We start from the raw sequence: 24,014 nt of genomic DNA on the forward strand, positions 1-24,014 counted from the left end.
TCACCTCCGAGGGTTTCATTGGCATCAGGGGGTCAATAAATACAGAATCAACGTTCACTATTTTTTATTTAAACACCGCCTGCAAACGGGGAGATGAGGGTGGCTAAAATATATTCTGCAACCCTGTCTCCTCGTTGGCTACAAATTTCAACCCTCCGCATACATGCCTTCCCCTTCACCCGGTCGTAAAATCACGCGTTCTCGGTAGCATCGAGGAGGGCTTCTCAGGACCGAAAAGAACTGAGGATTCGAATGGTCTCTGGAAAAGTACGTCGCAGAACTGATTCGGACTTACCAGGTCCATCTAGGTCTGGAGAGATCTTGAAAGACCTGTGTACGTCCAATCAGAACCAAATCCTCGACTCGGGGAGTGAGTTTCCTTTTCTACCCTCGGAGATTTACGAGCCTGGTGAAACGGGGAATAAACAATATGTGAATCACTCGGTGTTGATGGGCGGTTGGGGGATGGGTGGCGGGGAGGTACTTATGGGGGAATGTGTTTGGATAGGTTCTTGAGGCGCAGGTGGAGAGTTACGGGTTTTCTTTCGTGTAGGCTACTTCATTATCTAGGCGGGTAACGAGCAGTCCAGGAAATGAAGGGCTGAAGTAGCAGCTTTTACCTGCGAGTGCGCATTATAGCTCATTCATTAGACCTTTGAAAGTAGTGAAACGTGGTATTACACGGAGAGAAAAGTTAGATAAAAATTAACTAGAACACTGTGGCACATTTTACTGTGCAGAAGGTAATGGTGGAGCGACAACTGGTCGGTAATTCATTTTTTTAACAACTAGTTGGAAAAATTGAATTCAATTTCAATAACTAGTTGCTGAAATTGACCAATTAATTTTCAACGTTTATGAAATGTTGAGCAATCGTTCACGCTCACTGGGATAATTTTTGATGGAATGCAGGGTAAATTTTACAGTTGCTTCCCAAATTATCGCCGTGGAAAAATATATATAATATAGGCCAATTTAATATATTCTGCAAATATATGTAAGATTTATATAAAATATGTATAAAATATATATAAATTTATATTTTATATAACTTTTATATGTAAATCAGGCCAATTCCATATACGAAATATGTAATTTCCAGAATATATATTTTCCGTATAGGTCAGGTTCAGTAAATTTTCCCGGGCCAACGGAGAAAACACTATTTACTATTCGTCTCACACTTTTTCCGCGGTATAGCGTGAAAAAGTACTGAAAATCGAGTTCGCTCCACGATTACTTGACTTGTTCAGTAATTTTTCTCTAACTTTCTTCTTCATCTACATATATATCCGGGGAAGTAGAGCGTTCTGAAGTTCTATTCAACCTCAGTTGCAAATTATTCAAAAATTTATAATTTGTTTGTATATATAATTACACATGAATTGAATATATTTCTGTTGGAAGACTTTTGTCGATGATCTTGGGTCGCTTTAATTTCAGTTTCAATCTCTATGATACAATACATTCTACTTATATGTTCATATATATGTACAGGTGTGTTATCAAACCAGCAACCGGAACTAAGTCCGGAACAACCTCGAGAACGCATGGCATTAAATGGGTTCGGGGGTCTGAAATATCTCTCTTATTCACCGCGGAACCCAATTTTTTTTCGCCACCATTTACCACGTCATTCGCGATATCTCTAATTATTTTCAAGTTTTGTTTGATCCCCTAGGACGGTGAAATGGTCAATTTAATTATAATTCATATCAACGTGTATATAATGAGAAAATTTTTATGGAAAAATTCATGTCCTAGCACCATAACTGAGTCACAATTTGCACATTTGGAAAAATTATTGCGTAGCACCGGAAAAATTCTTGTGGAGCACCAGAAAAATTATCGTTCAGTACCTGAAAAATTATTGGGGGCGCCATAATTTTTCTGGTGCTACACAAGAATTTTTCAGAAAATTTTTTTCCATGTCATTCTGTTCATTTAATTTCTTGATGCCTATAAATCTTTAAATTCACTAATGTTCACTAATGTTCACCAATGTTCAACTGACTTTTTTAGTGAACATTGACAAAATGTCATTTTCAAGAACAGACAGGACACCCTTAAGGCATAAATTAAATAAATTCGCTTAGAATTATAAATGAAAGGTATTCACGTGAAATCAAATTGATATATTCCTTCATATACAATTATATATGCATAAACAATTCCAAATTTTTCAAGTACCTCCCCGAACGTACATGCAAAATTAAGTTCAAAGGTCTAAAAAGCGAACGACAATGCCCACTCGCAGGTAAAAGTCGCTATTCCAGCCCTCTATTTCCCGAGCTAATGGAGCTTTCGACGGCGTATTCTTAGATTTTATTTTTCACTCAACTGTTTGTGATAGTGTAAACCCTCCACAAGACGCAGGAGATATTTTTTGCGCTACTTTCCAAGTGGACGAGGTGTAAAAAATATGTAAGGGAGTGTTGGCTATTATTAGGGCAGTCTCCAATAATCGATGAACTTAAATTTTTAATATTACTCCCATATTTTCAATATATCCTTTCAGGCCACTTCTCCCCTCTTCCTTCCGCTTGAATTTTACCCTCACTCTTTTCATCCTCGTACACCATTGTTTTGAATTGTGAATTATGTGTTTCTGTTATTTGGAAGGAGATAAAGAATCAGATGGGAGAATGGATGCGGAACGCAGGAGGCACTCTATAGTCTACCAGGCAAACACAATATAGGTGTTTTCCGTGTGGCAGTATCTCAGGGACAATAAGCGGATCGGTATGCTTACAACGTTTTCCAATATCACCGAGACTATTTCCTCGGTTATATGAGAATGAGAGATATCGGTGTATCGATATCTATATGTACAGTATCTAGATTTGACGGGTGAAGAACTTCTCATTCGCTCGAAAGATGGAAAAGAGAAATATACGAGTGTCGGGTGACGATCACTTTGCAGAATTATGCCTTTTTCCTGAGCCGCAGTGTCGTTCATTTGTTGCCTTTGATGTGGCTGCAGAGGATTTTTTTTCCTCTCCATTCTCTCATATTTTTTATTTCATCGCTCTCCAACTCTTCACCATTCAACCCCCATCGGTCCTTTGGTCTTTCTCTTCACGTGAAATATGGGATGGAGCGAACGTGAGCGATTAGAGATCCAACCGAGGACATTTGTATCCCAAAGGCTGTAAAACCCCTCAGGATGACCAGAGAGATATCTCTTGAGGAGTGGAAAAACGAAATTATTGAGTGGAAGATGAAAGACGTGAGATTCACTCGGAAAAATGTTTTCCTCCGAGCGAAAAAGTGAATTCCTCTTATTCCACATAACTGAACGCTGTACAGAGATTTAATATCCCCAGGAAATAGAGGAAATGCCAATGGTAATTATATGAAAAAAAAATTCAATTGATAATTGAACGGGGAAGAGGACTTCCTGGAATGAATTTCAATCGATTCTCCACCTCAATTTGAATATTATTTATCAAGACGTGGAAAAACTCATTTTCCCCCGATATATTCAATCCCACCGAGTCACTTCGACGTATGACACGCATTATCAACGAATAGAAAGTGAAAGAAAAGACGCCGAGAAGTACGTGAAAAAGGTAAAATTGAAATAAAACCAGAAGATTCCCTTGTGGCTTATATCTAACCCATCGGTGTGATATTTTCAAGAGTCCCAGAGTCCCACGAATCCACGTTAGCGCTAAGAGATTGCTCTCACCCATTCTCACACACCCTTCCCCTCCCCCCCTACTGAATCCTACCTCATCCACCATTTTCCTGTCATCCCGTCCTTTTTCAACTTCCGTTTTCCAGTGTAATCATGGAAACAATCATTCTTCTCTCTCTTGCACCCATATCCCACTGAAAATCCCACAGTTATACAACACTCCTCACCTCTTCTTCCTCCTTTCTCCACTCCCCCCCCCCCTTTTCCCTCTTCCCATTCCATTTCCCTCTCTTTATCCACGGCGTTTTCCCTATCTGAAGTTGAAACTACCCCACTGTTCTCAACATTGGGGTTTCTACCGTTCTTCCCTGGCACTCGAGCATACCAGCCAGCATCCAGTGGAACCGTTAGTTTTCCTCCTTGTCCCTTTTCGTCTAGCCAAGAGAGGAGTCCATCGTCGTTGGGTAGCACCACCGACTGCTACCCCTTTTCACTCGGGCCCCTTCTCCAACTGCAATCACCGATTTGTCTGAATAAGCCCCCGAGGTAAGGTATATATGATAGCGCTTTAAGCCCCTCGGGGAAACATTCCTTTTCCATATCATTCCCTTCCTCACCCCCTTTCGCCCACTCATCCCCCCACCCCCCTAGCCACCCGCCATCTCGTTGAATTTCACTTCAATATTTTACCCGAAAAATTTCTCATCGATGCTTAATGGAAGTGAACGGCAGGAGTTTTACTCTCGAGTTCTGCATCGCGGTGTACATGGTTGGAAAAAAAATATACCTTTTTTCCAAGCGTATACACCGCGATGCAAGAATGGGGCATGTGTTGGGTAACGCTGGTGGATGTTCATTTTATTTTTGAAATTTTTTGTCGATTTTTTTTTCCCTGATGGGTGTTGTTTTCCACTAGGTATTGACAACGGTAGCGTTTTTTTGGTGGGGCTGCTCCACGGGGCGTTATTCGCGCACGACTATTACCTGTTCATTTGTTTGCGCAGTGGTTTTTATTCGCTCTGGTAATTGCGAGCAAAGGCCCTTCGATGTGAACGGGGAGGGGTGTGGTAAGTGCCTGGGAACAAGGGAGCTTTGTGTGTGGGCTGTCAAGGAGTCATTTACATGGGGAGGGATATTTGGTTATGTTTGGGGACAGGGTCTTCGGTGGGGGGCGAGGGGGTGGGTATTGAATTAGTATCGCATGGGCCTGGGCGGTGTATCAGCAGAGGAAGGTACGGTCGTGCAGATGGCTTCGCATGGTAGGGGATCGTGCGGTGAAATAGATACTTTTTGCTTCCGACAATGATCGTTCAAATTTAAGTTTTTGATTTTTTGTGTTTATCGATCTATTATGATCCCAAAGGTCCGAAAATGCATTTTTTAGACCGCACTGTTGAACATTTTTGTCTGAAATTTCCGGCACACTTTTTGAAAAGTTTTATCGAATTTAATTGCCACTGAAATTTCAAGGAATTTCGTCATTAAAAATTCAGAATTTCGTGGAGAAATAAAAAAAAACTGTACATTTCTCATTTTTCCCTGAAAATGAATGGAAATCCAGAAAATTCCGGTAAATATATTCTAGAATTTTCAGGACGGTGACACTGAGTGCGATTTAGGGGAAAAAAATTATGAAATTTGAAATTTCATTGAAATTTCTATGTAATTTGGCACTGAATATACATATTAGATTGGAAATTCAAATAAATTAAGAAATTCTCGTCTTTATGCTGCTTGAAATTCTGGAATTTTACTGAATTTTCAGGGAAACTTGAAATTTAATGATTTTTTCCCCTTAAATCGCGTTCAGTGTCACTGTCCTGAAAATCAGTAGTCAACTATCCGTGAAATGTAGGTATTGTTGAGCCTTATCGACCGCCAGAAATTTAATTCATCAACTAGATTTTTCAATTTTTGAATTTTTTCGAAAATCAGTTGTCCCACGATAACTGAAAAAAAAGTTCTGAATTGATTGAATGATGGCTTTAAAAATTTGTTCGGATGTCCCTTTAATCGAGTTCAAAGATGAGGGCGATAGCAATAATCGTTATTTTCATTTATTCGAAAATTTTCAACAATTTTGTAATTTTGAAAATCACAATTCCGGAGATATCTTTGAATATCATGCTTCAAATTAATTCAAGCATAGCTTAAAATGTTTGCATTTTGCGATCAATGGATATTTCGAATGGAAACAACAATTGAATAAGAATGTAATTGATACAGCAACTATACCCCTCAGTTCGAACCTCAAATTTCATGTTAATGCAGGACAAAAAGCTCCAGTTCAAATATTTCCATTCCATAAAATGAATTACCATCACTAAACAACATTCGATAGCCCTTGGAAATACCGAGCGTTCGGTGCATATAAACAAATCAAATAATTGAAATTAAAGTACAAGTCTCGTCCCGATGGTGCATTTCACTCCGTAAAATTAATTCTCCTACTGACTAAATTGAATGGAACAATTTCACGATAGAATTATAGAGGGAGTCCAACTAATTTACAACATACCAACTGTACGTGGACCGCACACAAGAATTTATCAGTTCAGGGGTGGAGAATGTACATCGAGGTTGCATGTGGGTGCTCGATATCTCCAGTTACAGCACAACAGAAAACCCGCGGGCAGGGGGGGGGACTATACCTAGTGTAAAAATATGAAAATAATACGGTAAAGTTGGGTAAAAAACATTTTATAAAATACGGACAAGCCCGGGGGATTTTTGCTGAGCCGGATCGGACGTGAACGAAAATATTTAACGATGTTTCATAATTGCGAAATACGGAGTCGGAATAAATGAAAGCTTTTTCGGTGGAGTCAAGTCTCAGCTTTATGTAATGGCGGACAGGATGATAGTGCATATATAACTATATTCAAATTTTCCAAATGAACGAACCGAGGAACGATGTTTCTTCCTCCGGTATAGGATTTTCTCTCTCTTTCGCCAATTCGGCATTTCGGGATGCAATATGGAGCACCCGGAAAAACTCACCAGAGTTATGGAACTATTCAAGCGTAGAGTTATAAGTATGTTCCGGAATAGAATGAAAAAAGAAGTGTTCTCGTGATGAAATAATTTTTTCCTCTGGTTTTTCTGTTCCCGCGACTTTTTGGTGTAAAAAAATTGTTAGGATTTCCGGTTTTTTATGTGGCTTTTCAAATCTTTCTGACGGAATTCGTGTATTCGTTCTTTTTATGCGCCAGCTTTTTTTGCTGATGCAATTTCCGTCTGTGCATTAGGTGACTGGATCAACTATAACTGGATGAATGAATGTTCAACGAATGATGGGGGAATTGAACGGGTTTCCAACACTAATTGCCAAAGAGATTTAATTAAAGGACGAGTGGATAAATTATGGATTGCAAATTAAATACTGTGATGAATAGAATCATGTTGAAGGGAGTGAAAAATGTAATTTTATCGGTAAATCATTGACACCTAGAGAATCAGACGGGATTACCAGGTCAGCGTAACAAATTGAATGGATTCCGTTGATTCATCAAGTGGAACTTGGTATATCTAGTTTTAAAGGGGCTATTGTGGTGAATTTTCATTTCATTATTATGATGAGATTTCACATTTCAGATATTCGATAAAAACTGGTAATCCCTGAAAATTAATTCCCTGAAAATTCCAGGGAATTTAACAGTGAATATTCATTTTCACTTGAAAATTCATGTAAATTGACTAAACTTGAAATTCCATCGACTCTTTCCCCTTAAATCGACTTCGAGATCTTTTTCCGAAAAATTCAGCTAAATTTTTTTGACCGTGTAATCAGTTCAATCGAGTTAAATGGACACGCATCGAATGCATGAAAGAAATAGAATCGGCCGTGTTGTTTACACACACGAAGATCCTTCCAAAAACTTCATAGAAAGTTTCTAGATGTCACGAAACGTGGATAACATGAAATTTCCAGTTTCTATTTTCAGGGCCATTACAATAACTACCCGATATAAATCAGGAAGTTAATAACAGTCAATTGGGTGATTAGATTATAACTGACTTATTATGTTTCACTACTCCAATATCCAATCCACTCTCAACCGTAATTTGAAGTGGCAGTAAAGTAAAATGATATTGATACCTTTCATTCCGAGCGGCCCCTCATCAGCTTTAATCACGATAGAGACAATTTTTCCTGCCTTTGCAAACTTTGCCCATGCTCTACAATCTCGAAACCTTATTTACCTACAACCTCATTTACAATTTAACCTTCCCCCCCTCCTCCTCCTCCTCCTCCTCCTGCTTTATGATTTCTCCTTTTCATCTCTTTTTTCTAAAGCAGCTCAATCCTGGATACTTATGGTCCGCTACCGAAGCCCCCGGAGATTGCGTATAACCTTTGACGTAGAAATCGACTCTTCAAGGTTTACACTGGATACCTTTGAGAATTCTCCAGCATCTTACGGTAGATGTATACATCAACGGTGACATCCCAACCCCTGTATCAGTGATTCTCCACCGATACACATCCCACTACCCTCCTAGTTTTTCCATTTACTCTCTTTACAGTTTCTTCATCTCACTCCCTATCGTTTTCATTTTTTTTTATTTGTTCCAACCAGTTGGCCGTTTTACTCTGTACCTGTTCTTTCGTTATACTCTACTTCAAAAAGAACTTTTATCGACTCCGTGCATTTCAACTCGGCGATTGTCCCCATTCCTACCTTTGTTCGCGAGATTTTAGGATAAGACGAACAAAAAACGTAATAAAATAATGAAAAGTGAGAATGTTCATCATGCTGTGTGTGAGTTTATCAGGACTATTCAGTTTAGCGAGGGAGACGGTGGAAGCAGACTTTTTTAATCACTTGGATGTTGATCTTTTTTGGACTGTGAAATTACAAAATTATGATGGAATCATTTATATTTGTTAGAGATTAGTCATTCTTTGTTTCTTTGCACTCCGATGTTCGTTTAAAAATAACCCGTGAATAGCAAGTAGCGAGTGTTCTTGTTTTCGGGGAACAAAAAACGTAATAAAATAATTAAAAGTGAAAATGTTCATCATGCTGTGTGTGAGTTTATCAGGACTAATCAATTTAGCAAGAGAGACGGTGGAAATGGACCGTTAAAAATTTTTGTCTGAAATTTCCGGTACACGTTTTGGAAATTTTTATCCAATTTAATTACCACTGAAATGTCAATAAATTTCGTCATTGAAAATTCAGAAATTCGTGGAAAAATCAAAGAGAACTGTAACTTTCAGTACTATTTTCCCCTGAAAATGAATAGAAAACCAGAAAATTCCGGTAAATATATTCTTGAATTTTCAGGACAGTGACACTGAATGTGATTTAGGGGGAAAAACAATGAAATTTCAGATTTTAGTGAAAATTCAATGTAATTTGGTACTGAATATTCATATTGGACTGGAAATTCAAATAAATTATGCTGTGTTTTTCTCCACTTCGCTGTTTGTCCAAAAATAACCCGCGTATAGTAAGTACTGACTGTTCTTGCCTTCGAGGAACAAAAATCGTGATAAAATTATGAAAGGATTATGAAGAGGGTGAAATTAAACCTTCTTAATTACTTGAATATTCAATTTTATGGCCTGCGAAGTGAGAAATACTATTATAGAATTACTTATATTGGTTGGCAACAGAATTTAAAAGATCAGTTGTGCTTTGTTCTACTCGACTGAACAGAGATAAAATTAAAGAAACTGATGAATGAATTCACGATTCTTTCAAAACATAATTCAGTGAACAACAAGTGGCAGGAGGGTTGATATAACTTATCCTGTTAATTATTCAATTACCCCGGTAGTAAGTGGTGCTGGAGAAGATCATAAAGAAACCTACTTTGTGTAAAATTTCATCGGTTAGGGGGAACGGCTCTTGACCTTTCAGTGGCCTCAAATATAAAGTTTTTCTATTTAACTTGACTCATTTTGCAGACCGAATTTATCTGGGTTGATATAGAATTAGTTGTGAAGTGAATTCGATTTACCGTATCCCATTGAATTCGGTGGGAATTATTTCAGTGCGGAGTGATTTAATGAGAAAATATCAAGGGGCTTTTTTATATCAATTGTTGTAAACTCCAAGGAATATCTCTTGACATTTCTCATTAAGTCACTCATTAGGGAGATAATTTTATACTCAACGAGGATGTGATAGAGTGAATCCAGTCATTGAACTCCTTGACATTCGCACTGAGGGAAATGATAATTTTTCCTCTTTCAAAGGATAATGGCCATTATTTAGGAGAGAACCCTTGAAGGTTTTCAGAATTCTAATTTTTCTGTCACCTACGGCGTCCGTATGAGATATAAATCACGTAAAATTACTTTGTTTGTCGTAATTGTGATTTATCACTACAGATTCGCAGAAATCACTGGTCTACGCGCGAATTTTTATGGAGTGTCACGTAAAAATGACGTTTTAATACGTAAAAGTTTCGAGCCATAAAATTTCCAGAATTCAAGAGGAAAAATTTATTTTTCGTTTCACATTTTTTTCATGTTTTTTCGCAAAAATTTCCGAAAATTCATTTCTCATCACCTTTATGTTTTGTAGTAGTGCATGAACCTACAAAATCAGTTGGAGAATTCTCGTCTCCCATTCCCTGATTCCCAATAGAATCAACGCAAAAAACAAATAGAAATTTTCAATGAAATTCCAATAAAAAGCCTATAGAAACCCATAGAATTCCCATAGAATTTTCTAGCGAATTCGCTAGGTTTTCTATTGATTTTTTTTTTACACGTGACTGTCCACAAAATTTTTTTTTTCCTAAGAGTATTCGAAACTACAAGTCTTCGCGTCAGGCTAATTTTTACATTTTGCATTTCACTAGTTCTCACTATTCCACTCTTCATTCCAAATGCACCACCACCATTTAATCTTCATCTTCGTTAATCGCCCCATATGAACTCATTCACTCACCTTGTACTTCCCCAGACTCCTAATCGTGCAGGACAAAATGGCTTCACGGCCACTGGCCACCGTCACGTTTCCAATCGCCGTGGCAAAACTCGGCACATCTGTGAAACACAGAGACTCCATCAAAATAAAGTTTATCTCAATAATGAAGAACTTCCTCACTCCGCCCCAGTCAGGAGTGAAAACTAAAGCGAGAAAAAATAAAACTGATGGATAAAGATAGTGCGAGAAGAGGGCAGTCAAGTGGATAAAGTTTCAAGTCTTTTTTTTTCACACTAAAATTTTCAAGATCGTCGAGTTTTTCACAAGGAGGTGGAGGGATAACCGTTCTGACACGGTTATATGATAAAAATCCTCGGTGCCGGCATCTGCTGCCGTTGCTTATTGGGGATGGTGAATACGTTGAAATAAAATGGGAGGAGGAGGGAAAAAGAAAATTTAAGAAATAGACGGAAGAAGTCTTTCAACTAGTTTCATTGGTAATACTTCTCTACGAGCATATTCGTGCGAAATTCAACCGTGAGATTCGAATTTACAGGTCCGGCGAAGTTGGAATGTAATAATGGAACAGTCAGTTTCTTACACAGATATGTAGTGTCTAGTTGTAGTGGAAAGACAGGACATTCTGTCAGCAAAAGTGTTGGATTTCAGTGAACTGAGACAGTGACAGAGAGAGAGTGAGAGGAGGAGGAGGAGGAGGAGGGCAAAGGAGACAGTGAAAGGCAAGTGCAGTGAAAAGCTAGGGGACTACTCGGCCATGTTGAGGGGAAGTACATAGGCAAGACGTAATGAAATGTCCCGTCTATCCCAATAAAGGAATAAGTATCAGCGGCAAAGTGGCTCGAATGTTCTAGCGTGAAAATGGAAAAATTTATATTACAAGAGTCACAATGGTGTACTCTCCATTCGATAAGTGCACTCAATTCTCATCTGCGTAGGCGTCTAAGTATACATATTGTTATGGTATATACATGAAGACCCGAGGAGTTTCAGGGGGGGAGAGCAAAGTATTCGGGTCGACTCATGTTTCCTTTCCGTTTATTCCTTATTTTTACGATTCTTCTTGTTTGTTTTATTTGTCATTCCTGAGAGACATTTCACTCTACGCTTATTTCACGTTATGGTGGAAGTCAGTCGTACATCATGAAAGCATGAAAATAGTATTTTCTTGATAATGTGGGTAAAGAAGAAAACTAAAACATGGGATTGCCGGGAAAAAGCTCTTAGCTTCTTATTTTCGTCTTCAGAGGCTGTAGAAGTTTAATTTGTTGCGGGAGGGGGATGCTTGGAGAGATTAGTTTGAGTGGGTGTTTGAAGAGGAATCGTCGAGGACGGTTGATGGGGGATTTTAATTCCCTGGGTTTAACAATGTTTTATTCTCAAGTGCGGATATTGCTGTTCTTCGTGAATTTAATTTATGGCATTTTTTGAGGGACTAACCGAATGAATGAATGCTCCTTTGACGAATTCATACATAGTGTTCTTATGGAACTACTGTGTTCATTTCAGAGTGAATTTTCAATTGTCTGTGATTATTGTTTAATTTTATATTGAATTTCCTTATTACCCATTTTATGTCCCCCGGCTACAGTGAGTTGCATAACAAATCGTACGGGAATTATCTCCACGTTATTTATTTATTTAGCACGAATTTCCCAGGACAATCCGTTGGTACTTTAATCCGCATTGAATCAATCCTAATATTAGTTCCACCTCACCCCCAATGCGCCCGGAATTGGAGCAATAATTTACAAACAATGGTGTATCGCTCAACCGACGAGTGCACCTAATAGCCATTTCATCAAAAACCCTGGAAATTCTCCCTAAATATCGCATCCAAAATCAATCGATTCCCAATAACATCAAATGACCTTCAATCATATCACCCCAAACAACCTCTCGACACGTTTCACTTCACCAACAACAATTGCATCAATCACCCCTCCTTAAAATGCCCCCGAGGCAGAGAAATCCCCACCAATTTGCCCAGCAAAAATAGCACCAAAGTTATTAGCGGAAGCCAGCATATCACAGCGCGGATATATCTCCCTCGAATATAACCGTGGCGTGAATATTGTTTACTCGTCAGTTAGAACGCACATTCGCCGAGAGTTTTCGCGGTGGTGCGGTTATAAACTTAGCAAATATTGCTCGAGGTTGCGTCGTTGTTGCTCCAGCTGTGTAACGGAAGTAAACGATACAATGTGGGAGGATACGTCAAAACTCCCAAGCGCTTTGCTCTCTTCTTCTTCTTCTGTATTTTCATGCTCACCCCACTGGCACTGGCTACCTCAATTCAAACTTCCAAGATCTTTTTTGGTGAGGTGAGGGCGGTGAGATGAGGAAAGAGGAGAAGGGTAAGTATTATGGTAAGATATTCACTGACAGAAACAGCGGAGGAGGGCCGGAATTTTCAGCTTCCCTATATCCAGAATGTAATATGAGAAAATGCGAAGGAAAATAGCCAGGATTGCCGGGGGGAGAGGGGGGGGGGAGTTAGGGCAGCACACAGGGCGCACCACACACCAAGCGACTCTCGGTGAATCGGCCGGTTATAGAGGCCGCGCCTGTGCAACGCTCATACCCCTTTCTCTACATTTTTTATTTCAATTTTTTTTCCTCAAGCCCACGTACCACACTCTGACTTATATATATAGCTATATGAGTTTTATTTTATGGCAAAATTATTCCTGGAGAAAAATAATTCAATCTCGGCCCGGCGGGCGCGCTTGTACGGGTTACACTGCCCAAAAATTCGGGGTTGGGGGAATTTTTCGGTGGATACACTACTTCTGTGTCCTAACCAGCACCTCTAAAAATTCTATGTACCGCGGTTCGAGGGGGATAAATAACAGCAGGGGGTGACTTTTATTCCGGGGAGTGTTTTATTTTTTGGCGGCTTCACTGGCAGGGGGAGGTGGCGGTTTTATCGGGTGGAAGAAGATTCTCGACGATTGAGTAAGCGGATTTTACCGATTTATCGATGAGGGGATAATATTTTTGGGGACGAGTGTTCGAGGGTTGGTTTGAACGAATGTTTTTTGCGGGGTGTGATGAATTTATTGGGATTAGATCGCACTGTTGGACATTTTTGAAATCACCGGTACACTTTTTGGAAATTTTAATCGCATTTTAGTGGCTCTGAAAATTCGTACAATTTCGTCATTGAACATTCTGTTTTATTTTGGTTCCTTGGGAAAAGAATGAACGATAGTTTTCATTTATTTCATTGGAATTGTATTTTCTGGAGATTTTGTAGTGTTGTTTTTTTTTTCATTTTGTAACTCTATTAATGCTCTATTCTCTATTCTTGTGTTTTTTGCATTATTTTCCTGGATTCTTTAAAAGTTATTTTCAAGTTCCAATTGTTCAAGTTTTTTTGTCATCAATTTTTTTTAATAATTAAGTTGTTTTGACGATGTTTTTTTGACGGAGTTTTTTTAACGGAAATTTTTTAAACCTGGACCCTTCAAACACGTTCAGAAATTCTGACACGGAGAGAAATTTTCTAGAAATTTTTTTGAATAGTACCTGAATTTTTCCCGTTTTTATATGAAATTTTCACAGAAATCCCTATAAATTTCGCCTTAACGGCACGAGAATGTTTCATAGCCGGTGGATTGGAATTTTCCCCAGTACCAACACTAGAATTATTCTACCGAATTTCTCTCCGTGCATCTTGCTGTTGCTAAAAAATTTAGAATGCTCTTGAAAATTCAGTGAAATTCGTAATTCCATTATTTTTTCCCTAACTTGAATTCAATGTCGCTCTTCTGGAAATTATAACTCAACTGTCCATGAAATTTCAATTTGTTTTTACCCCGTTACGCAAATTTACAGGGAAAAAAATACTGTTTTCATGTTTAATTTCCAGTAAAAATTCAACTTAAATTTTCAGGGCTTTCTATTGGAAATTTCAACCGGTAATCCTCAACGTCATGATGAACGAGATGGAGACATTGGTGGGAAGAGAAGTGCTCCGGGTTTTTGTGAGGTTTCTCAAGGGTAGGTTTTTTCAACTGGTAGTTTGTTCTTACCGCCGCTCAGAGATTAAGGTAATGTGTCATTTAAGAACCGTCAACCGCAGCCGTGCACTCACTCTAACTACCTCCCTCTCATTTCGTAATATTGGAATGAATTGTGAACACTCTGGAGGAAGAATTAATCGATCCAAGATGAATACGCGGTGAATTCTCTCGGGAAGTTTCCCTAATGCAGACGAGTCGTGGCGCTTGGAGTTGAAATTATGAAAGTGAAAATAAGAAGTATTGAAAAATAATTTAAACTTCTTGCTTTTCCCCCACTTTTCAGAGTAATGAAAAAAAAAAATTAGATATTCTTTCGTGCGCCTGGAGCCCCCAGAGTTCACTATTGAAGAAGGCGAAAAAAAAATAGTTCACGAAATCCAATTTATTTTGACGACTGCATTCACCGAGTAAATATAACTCGGGGGGTAAAATGAGTGCAGAAGGGAGATGAGAACAGTCCCAGTGGTGTAATTCCAACGTCTCTGTGCCATCATTTGAAGATTACAACTGCATGTAAAATGCATTTCGCAATGCCACGAGCGGCACCACCAACCACCTGCGTATCCACTAGCGCTCGGCGTTTTCAAAGTCTCATTCCTGGCACTTGTCACAGGGATACTGATGAATGTGAACACTCGTTGCCGGGTTAAATATCATCTCTCTCCCCGGGTGTATGGCAAAAAGAAAAATGTTTAATTAGAACGTGGAAAATAAAAATAAAGTGTAACTTGAAAAGTTTGAGCAACAAATTTGAATAATTAGCGGAAAAAAGGAGGAGTATTATGCAATTTTTCTCCCTTTTGAAATTTCCCTAGACTTTCTACTTTTGCGTTATTACAGATGACTTTTTTGCAGAGGGAAAAAACCGGGGGAAGAAAGCTCGAGTGGTGATTTGCATAATTGGGAGAAAAAATTATGATAAAATTTTAATATTGAGAAAATGTTGTGCATGACGCGTAAAACTCTTTTTTCGTGAGCGAATGAAAATACAGCTGTCGGTTAAATTTCAATTGCTACTATGAAAATTCATTGAAGGTTAAGTAATATAACCGTTCAATTTATGGTGCTGTACCCAATAAACCGGGTTTGAATCGAGCGAAGCTGGCCCGGCAATATAAACTGATATAAAATAATTCAGTCGTTGGGAAAGGGCGTGTTTGACGAACATGATGTGTTTCGCTTTTGGCTCGACCTATAAATCTCAAGAGAAGCCTGTTGAAAATTTTTGGCTGAAATTTGTGGAGACTTTCATCAAAGGACTGTTCCAATGAAATTCGAAAGACTTTGAATTTCCGAACTCACTATGAAAATTGAATATCATATACAATTCAATTGTCAATAGATTAAGAATTCAGAAAAGTTGATGCCTGAATTTTCCAAATTTTCCAATCACGCATTACTTGAATATTCAAGAAATCAACTGATTCGTCAATGAAGAAATATACCGAAATTTCATGTAACTTTGTCGTCGTTAAAAATTCCAAGCTTTTTCACTTGAAATTCCAAGAGCAATTTTCTAGTAGTGAATGTCAACGTACTCAGCGCAAACCCTTGGACAGCGAAAGTAGCTTCGTTTGGAGCGTAGAACATCTGTTCGAATAGCGTCGGGGGATCTGGGTATTTGATTGTTTGACTATTTCCCAACCTAATTTGGTCATCTATTTTATACCCTTATAAACCTCTAGTAAACTTTTATGGGAACAGGGAACAAAGTGTAAAAACCCGAGGGTATACATCAAACAAATGGACATGACTTCTAAAAATTTAAACCTTTTTTTATGTTCTCCTGCTAAAAAAATTTGAGTACTATTGAATTTCCAGCGGAATTTGAAACTCTACGCTTTTTCACTCCCCAAATAAAATATAATATTGCTCTCCAAAAAAATGCTACATGAAATTTCCATTTTTTTCTATCAGCGATAGATCACTGTACCAAAATAATCACTTAAGGGGAAACTACTGTGAGTTTTAAATTCCCGGGCTGTTGGAGTGAGATTTTTATACGTTGAAGATCGATTATACACAATAATAAATTAATATATTGATATATCAATATAGTAATATATTGAGTAGTCTCTCCTTAACAAATTCATAACATAATTAATTCCATTCCACTTCATGCTTTCTTGAATACAATGGATTCCAATAGATTGGATATTCGTTGTAATTAATGAGCATTGATTTCCATGCAATGTAGTAAATTAAAAACAACAGAGTAGTGATGTGCACCAAAATGAGAGAATGCAATTTTGATCCCCCAATTGACTTCCCGAATCCTTTATTGTCTTACCATTGACAATTTCAGTAGTTCCGATTTCACATTAAACATTCAAGCTCGTTATCGGATTTCCTGGGTAGGGATGACGCACTGTGTGCATGTGCAGAACAAGAGGCTTTAGCATTCGAAGGTCCGGGGAATCCCTTCCGCTAGTCTCTGTGGCTCGATTTACATAGTTATAATGGAATTATTCCGTAGCGCGGGATCTTTGTTCCAAGCCCTTCAATGCATCCTTGAAGTATAATCCCTCTGTATAATGTGCCTCACTAAAATTCGTAGAGGAAAAATCATCTCACCGTCTAGTTTCGTGTCAACAGAGTCGCATATTTTTTCAACTGTGCCAGTGCGAGCCTCGCTCTGCGGCCAAAACTCAATTGAGTTTATTTGGATCAGTGATTATTGTTTCTGCATTTGTTTACCCTGTCATCAGCTGTCATCCGTGAATAGCGCATCGGTGTTTCGCAATTTTTTATTTTCCATCATTCCTGTATTTATTCATGGGGACGAGAGGAGAATTAAATTTCACCCGGATATCACGTAAACAAATTCACTGACGCAGAATTTCGTACATGTAAAAACAGTTAGTGAACGATTTCAATCCATCGGTCAAGCCGCGAGTCAATTCATATTTCATACTATTGCGGATTGAATGGGGATTTTTTTAACCATGAAATATTGAAAAAAAAATTCATGTATATCCATATCGGGGGAATGAAGAATTTCATGAATAACAGAACAGAGTAGGCATCAGTGTGAGGGTTTTATTCACCGAGGGGATCTTTGAGAACTTGATATACGAAGAAAAATGTGTGATAAAAGTTGTCTAGAGAATGTGGGAGAAATTGACGGATAAAGGTGATTGTGCAGCACAAGGGAAATTTAATAGGAGATGACTGAATTGTTGTCACGAATTTTGAAAAATATCAGGCAAAATCTGAGCGCTCTGTACGGGGATAAATTACAATTCTTGGGATCGTGATCGCTCCTATTACTCTCTTTTACCCTTACGTTACAAAGGACTGCTAAGGGGAAATTACTAGTTTTCCTCAGGTTATTTTCTGTAAGTACGAACTTTAGATTTTAGTAAATCGGATAAACAGTTGAAAATTACTGGGTAAAATTTTCAATACACTTTGCGAGAATTTTCATCAAATGACAGTTCCACTAAAATTTCAAGAATTTTCATCATTGAAAATTCGGAATTTGACGAGAAAATCGACGGAAACTGTAAATTTATGGTCAATTATTCCACAAAAATTGAGAAAAATCAGATAAATGCATTCTTGAAAATACTGCGTAGTTTGGCACTTGATATTTATGTTTTGATTGATGATTTAAATAAATTGAGGGATAAGTTGAGAGGTTCTGGGCTTCTATTGAATTCACTGTGAAATTTGGAAATTTATGATTTTGTCTCCTGTAAATTGCATTTAATATCGCTTTCCTGAAAATAACTACTCAAATTTCAATTACTTTCTCACACTGAATGGTAAAAACTAGAGGTGTGTACAGGGAGGAAGGGTTAAAGGGTTCTTCGTGCTTCGAAATGAAACCTGATCCATCCGAATCGCACCATTTGGTTCAAGATATTAATTATTTAATATGGATGATTTTACCTCACCTTCTCCCAACTCAAAATACCATGATTCATCTTTTTTTATATAATTTTCATGAAATTCTTTAGAAATACTGCTATTCCAGTAGAAATGACACTTACATGACACTTACGTGATAAACTTTCCGGAATGAAAGAGGAAAATCTATCCTTTGTTCTACATTTCTTACTCGTTCCCAGATTAAAAACTGCACGAAAACGTTTTTCCCTGCACTTTTGCCATTTTTTACAACTTCAAGTGAAATATTTACCAATTGATGAAAAAATCGGAGGTGAATCGGGAAGGTAAACACTCGCAGAATCGAAAAGAGAAATATTTGAAATGGAGATTTACATTTACATTTACATTTCTCTGTTGTAAATGGTACCCTCGAACGATGCTCGAGTTATGCAGAATATTGTTCAACCATTCTAATGAAACTATTTTAATATGAATTCCGGTTTCCTTTCCTTTCAAGCAAAGTCCATTCCTTTCACTACCTACAATTTCTGGATAACAATTATAATTTTTATACCAGAATAATGATCCTCAAATAAAACAGAATAGTTCGGTGCATTGCCCAGTGCTCTCACTGTATACCGAAAAACTCTAACTAAAACACCAGAATTGCATCAACTGATACGCGAAATTTGACTGCATAAATATGAATAAACGAGACGCGAAATTCAACAGACGGTGTTATTATTCGTGATGAATCCAAACAGCTTTGTTTCTCGTTCTGTTCAATTTTCGGTTCGTTGATCGGAAAAATGATGGTAGTGACGGTGAAAATTCGATGGTCGAAAAAAAAGTGGAAAAATTCATGAGAACAACAATTTAGTGGAATTCAAACAGAGCGAGGTTGAATTCTCCATATAGCGCATATATTGATTTACCATTATCTTTGTCTAGAATCTGGTGAGAATTGTACTCAGAGAATGATCGATTTGAATCGAATGAACTCAAGTTGAATAAAAAAATTTATTCATTCGAGTATTTCCCTGAATTTTCCTGATTTTTCAGAATTTTCATAGAATAATTGAACTGAAAAATCAAGTATTTTATTGATTTCCAGATCATTTGAACAGAAAATCAATGAATATTTCATTTTTCAATGACATTTCCTGAAATTTCAGTGGAACTTGAGCACGATACAAATTTTCGGAATTTGGCACGGAAAATTAAGACGAAAATTTTTAACAGTGCATCCAGTATTATTATGTGTGACGAATCAAAATAGCTCTGCTTCTTGTTCGGTTCAATCTTTGATTGGAAAAATGATGCTAGTGACAATGAAAATTCGACATTAGAAAAAAAAGAAACTAATCCATAAAAACATCAGTTTAGTAAAATTCAAACGGGGCAACTTTAAATTCTCCACAGTCGAATCGACACACCGAAAAAGTTTCCAGCGCCCGAGGGACGTGGATATATAACACGAAAGAAGAGTGTGGTCCTGGGGATAGTGGAGGGAGAACTGAAGGGGGTGGTGGTCCACAAGCTGTTACCCCAGACGCTGCAATAATACCATTTTCACGAACGAATGGATTCGAACTTTAATTAATCGGATTCCCTGAGACGAAGGCTCAGATTTGATCGGTAAATTAGTAAGATTACTTCACCACAAAATTCGTATTCTGCTCACGTTCAGCGTCTAACTTCGGGCTTGTACAGACTTTAGGGTTGTATTCAAGTTAAAAAGTGCATGGAAATGCTGTAAATAGAAATAATATTTCTGAAGCGTGGTCTCAAGGAATTTAACGAGAATTCAACGAAATATGAAAATGAGAGGGGAACGAAGAGCTAGTAAATGGTCGAAGACATTTAAGTTAACGAGGCAAATTATACACTTTTTGATGAACATTAACCCCAATTAATATTATGAATTCGCTGTAATGAAACAAACCGAATAGGAGAAAACGAGTAGAAAATTGGAGAGAAATGGAGACAGAAGGTGATAATGAGGGGACTCCATGGGAGAGAAAATTTTAATAAAAATTATCCTCCCTCAGGTGCGGTCTTACTATGTTCTATCATTTATTCATCTTTATCTCTGTTTGGATATGAGGTGGCATTGCACTTGGGAAAATATTTTATTTGAATTAAACAAACTGTAATCACAGAAAACGAAGTTTTTTCGATATAACAAATTATTTCCTTCGTCTAAATAAAGACTCTATCACACTGAGAGAAAAAAGTGGTTCTGCCGAAGAATTATATGTTCCCCTGAAGAGATCTTTTGTTGTGTTGAATCAATTTACTTGTGAACATGATTTCCATGGAACAAATGACAATTTCAAGAGGAAACTACAATTTTTTGCCGAAAGATGTGTTATTGGCAAAACTTAATAACTTCGAGGGGACAATTTGGGGAAAAAAATTCTTTCCTCGTCAATGTATTATTTCTATGGTACAATAGATCATATTTTTTCCTGCCAACAGATCGAATTCTTCTAGGCATATTTCCGACGATCACGACACAAATTTAATTCCTGTCAAAGATATTAAATTTCCTTCTATCAAGTTGGTTAATTTCCCTCAAGTAAATTTGTTCGACTCCATCAAATATTCTCAGTACAGTTATAAATGAGAGAATTAGTGAAACAGCAAAGAGAACAAAGTTATTAACACATAATAACCCTTTACTTGGGTGAAAATGGGTCGTTTCTCTGGGTGTAATCGTCGGACAATAAAATTTTACGAAGTATAACTAATTCAGTGTCCCCAAGACAGAAAATAATCTCTAACACGGAGATGAAAATTACTGCGGCATAATAACTGCAGATAGTGCGTGGCGATAACTCTGGATACGGTTACTAAATTTCATCCTGACGGTACAGTAATTTGTACGCAGCTATCAACGAAAACAGTCCCCACATACACCAAAATTTTATTCCCTCACTGTAACATTTCAACTCGCACAGATAATTTTTACCAAACTTTTTCCCCGGACAATGGGCACCGCTAAGACGCCAAAAAAAGATAATTAAAAAACACACGGTTGAGGGTAAAACGAACACTTGAAGCGTAAAAGCTTCCATCCCTCCGAAAAAAACTTCTCAATCCTGAGAACAAACTTACCGCTCGTCTGACCCATTTTCCCTCTATCAATTGCAAACAAATTACGATTGCCTCTAACCCACGAACCTCGCAAGGCACTCCACTCCACTTACTTTTCTCTCCGCTAATTCTCCAACGACAAAAAAATGAAAATAAATGACGTAAACTCGTGGAATAATTCAAAAAGTAATTAGAAAAAAATGCTAAAACAAAAATTATGAAGAATAGGAATGCGCCGTGAAGACGAGTGAGGGGAGGGGAATTTAAAAAAACACATGGTCTTCTCAGCGCCCAAGTTAACGATAGTGGAAGTGTAAGTGGTAAACTTGTAAGTGGCGAAATAAAGTTGGGTCCCCGTGGCTGTGACAGTTTAATTAATATCTTTCATCCTCAAAGGAAAAACTTGGTAAACTCCCTCGACGCGCCTGAACCACTTCAACTTACCCCTTCCCCTCCATCTATTTTTTTTTCATCTCACGCCGTCTCCCCGACCCGTCTTTCCTCATTGCGCATCAAGCCCTGTTGGTATTCGCTGGCTAGTGGAGGTAAGCAGTCACCTAACTAACTCATCGCAAACGATTCGATCCCACAACCCTTTGCGTTTTTCCCACACAGTCCTCCCTCGTTAGTCCTCCCTGTCGCCCGTCCTCTTTGATTCCATCTCCTCATTCTCTATTTTTTTTCCCACCCCAGTAACGGTACAAATCTCTCGCTATTTTTGAGATAAAAAATCATGTAATGAGGTAGTATATTGCATCATTACTCGTCTCTGTGCCTGGTGACACGAGCCAGAGGAAGCGGATCTACCTCCAGCTCACATCCCTTTCTATTTCTTTCTCAGTCGAGCTGTTGGTGCATCTAGGGATGCCAAAAAGAGACACCTCCAGCCGGCAATTTCCCAGGGCCGTTAATACCCGGACTATTTCCTTCAACTCTTGGGAGACGCCGCCAGCTACCGTCGGCCCATCCGTCTCTGTCCACCTGACGATTTTCCCTTTCTCACGTTGGCTTGCAAGGCGGAATCCATTCGTATATTTTATCCAATTAGGGGAAAAATTGAATGACACTGGTAGGATATTACACCGACAGAAAAGGTGGATGCGAAAAGCAATTGAATGAAAAATACTTTCATATCTTGCCATTCGTTCGGTAAAAAAACGCATGGATCCCGGGAAATCGGTGACGTTTCCCTGCACCGAGAGAAATTTTCTAGAAAAATTCTAGTACCAGTACTGGAAAAAATTACAATCCACCGGCTGTGAAAAATTCTAGTGCTGTTAAGGTAAAATTTCTTAGTATTTCTGGTAAAATTTCTGGGGATTTCTGTGAAATTTTCACAGGAATACGGGGAAAAATTCACGTTTTCCCCAATAAAATTTCTAGTGCTGGCACTGGAATTTTTTCCTGGCAGTCACTTTGCGCCTCTTTTCCCGTGCTAGCACGAGAATTTTTCGAAAAAATTCCCCTCCGTTTGAAAATGACTCATAATGTCACTAAAAATTCACCGTGGAGTGACAATTTTAGAAATAGAATTGAATGCTGATAGCGCCAACCAATAAAATTTCTGATTGTTCCGTAAACCCCGTAAACATCCATGTTATAGTATTCGGTATCTATTCTCATTTTCCTCAGCAATTTAGCTGAACTTTGCTATCACAGAATCGAGAAAAGACTTCCGTTTTCATGAAAAAACTCCCATAAATATTCAACGAAAACCGTAAAAATTATGGATGCTTTAAAGATAAATCATACAATATTGATTCATCTCTTTCTTCCAGATCCTGCTACTTCACACCAACACATCCGCGTTGAACCCGTCAATTATCCTCCATCCTTCAACCTCCGAGATCACCAAAAACATTGATAATAGCTCACTTCCTCATAAATCTTCACTTCACAAATTTACTTAGCGAGCCCCAAAAAAACGTAAATTCCTCTAAAAAAAAAGGTAAATTTTTGTCAATTGTTCACAAAACAATTACCAATAAATTGATCAATATTTTTCAAAAGTCAGTTCAACTGTTTAAAAAATAAAAAACTTCTCTCCAATTTCATTTCGCGTGGTGACAATTTTATAAACAGAATTGAATGCTGACTGCGCCAGCCACTAAAATTCTCCATTGTTCCATAAAACCACGCATCTAAGCAATAACATTCTGGATGTATTCCCATTTCCTCGCCAAATTAGCGGAACTTTACTGCAATATGGCAGAATCGTGAAAGCCTTCCGCTTTTGTAAAAAAACTCCCATAAGTATTCGACGAAAACCGTAAAATTTATGGCTGCTTTAAAGATATACAATATCGACTCATCCCTTTCTTCCAGGTTTTGCTACTTCACACCAGCGCATCCGCGTTGAAACCGCCAATCATCCTCCATCCCTCAACCCCCGAGATCACGAAAAACATTGATAATAGTTCATTCCCTCATAAATCTTCACTTCCCCAGATTCACTCAGCGAGCCAATCGCCTTCAAGCATCTCCAAACTTCTTAAGCCCGTCCAGAAA

General features: G+C 38.1%; 1 protein-coding gene across 1 annotated transcript in view; it reads right to left on the reverse strand.

Moving 5' to 3' along the window:
* LOC107035900 (lachesin) overlaps positions 1-24,014 on the reverse strand; it is a 58,544-nt gene that overhangs the window by 29,927 nt on the left and 4,603 nt on the right. Inside the window, exon 3 of the mRNA XM_015253541.1 lies at positions 10,549-10,646. Coding sequence (XP_015109027.1) covers positions 10,549-10,646 — 98 coding nt within the window. The remainder of the gene's footprint in view (positions 1-10,548; positions 10,647-24,014) is intronic.

The sequence above is a fragment of the Diachasma alloeum genome, unplaced genomic scaffold (assembly GCF_001412515.2).
Source record: "Diachasma alloeum isolate Michigan unplaced genomic scaffold, Dall2.0 Dall_scaffold_00176, whole genome shotgun sequence".
NCBI classification, from domain to species: domain Eukaryota; kingdom Metazoa; phylum Arthropoda; class Insecta; order Hymenoptera; family Braconidae; genus Diachasma; species Diachasma alloeum.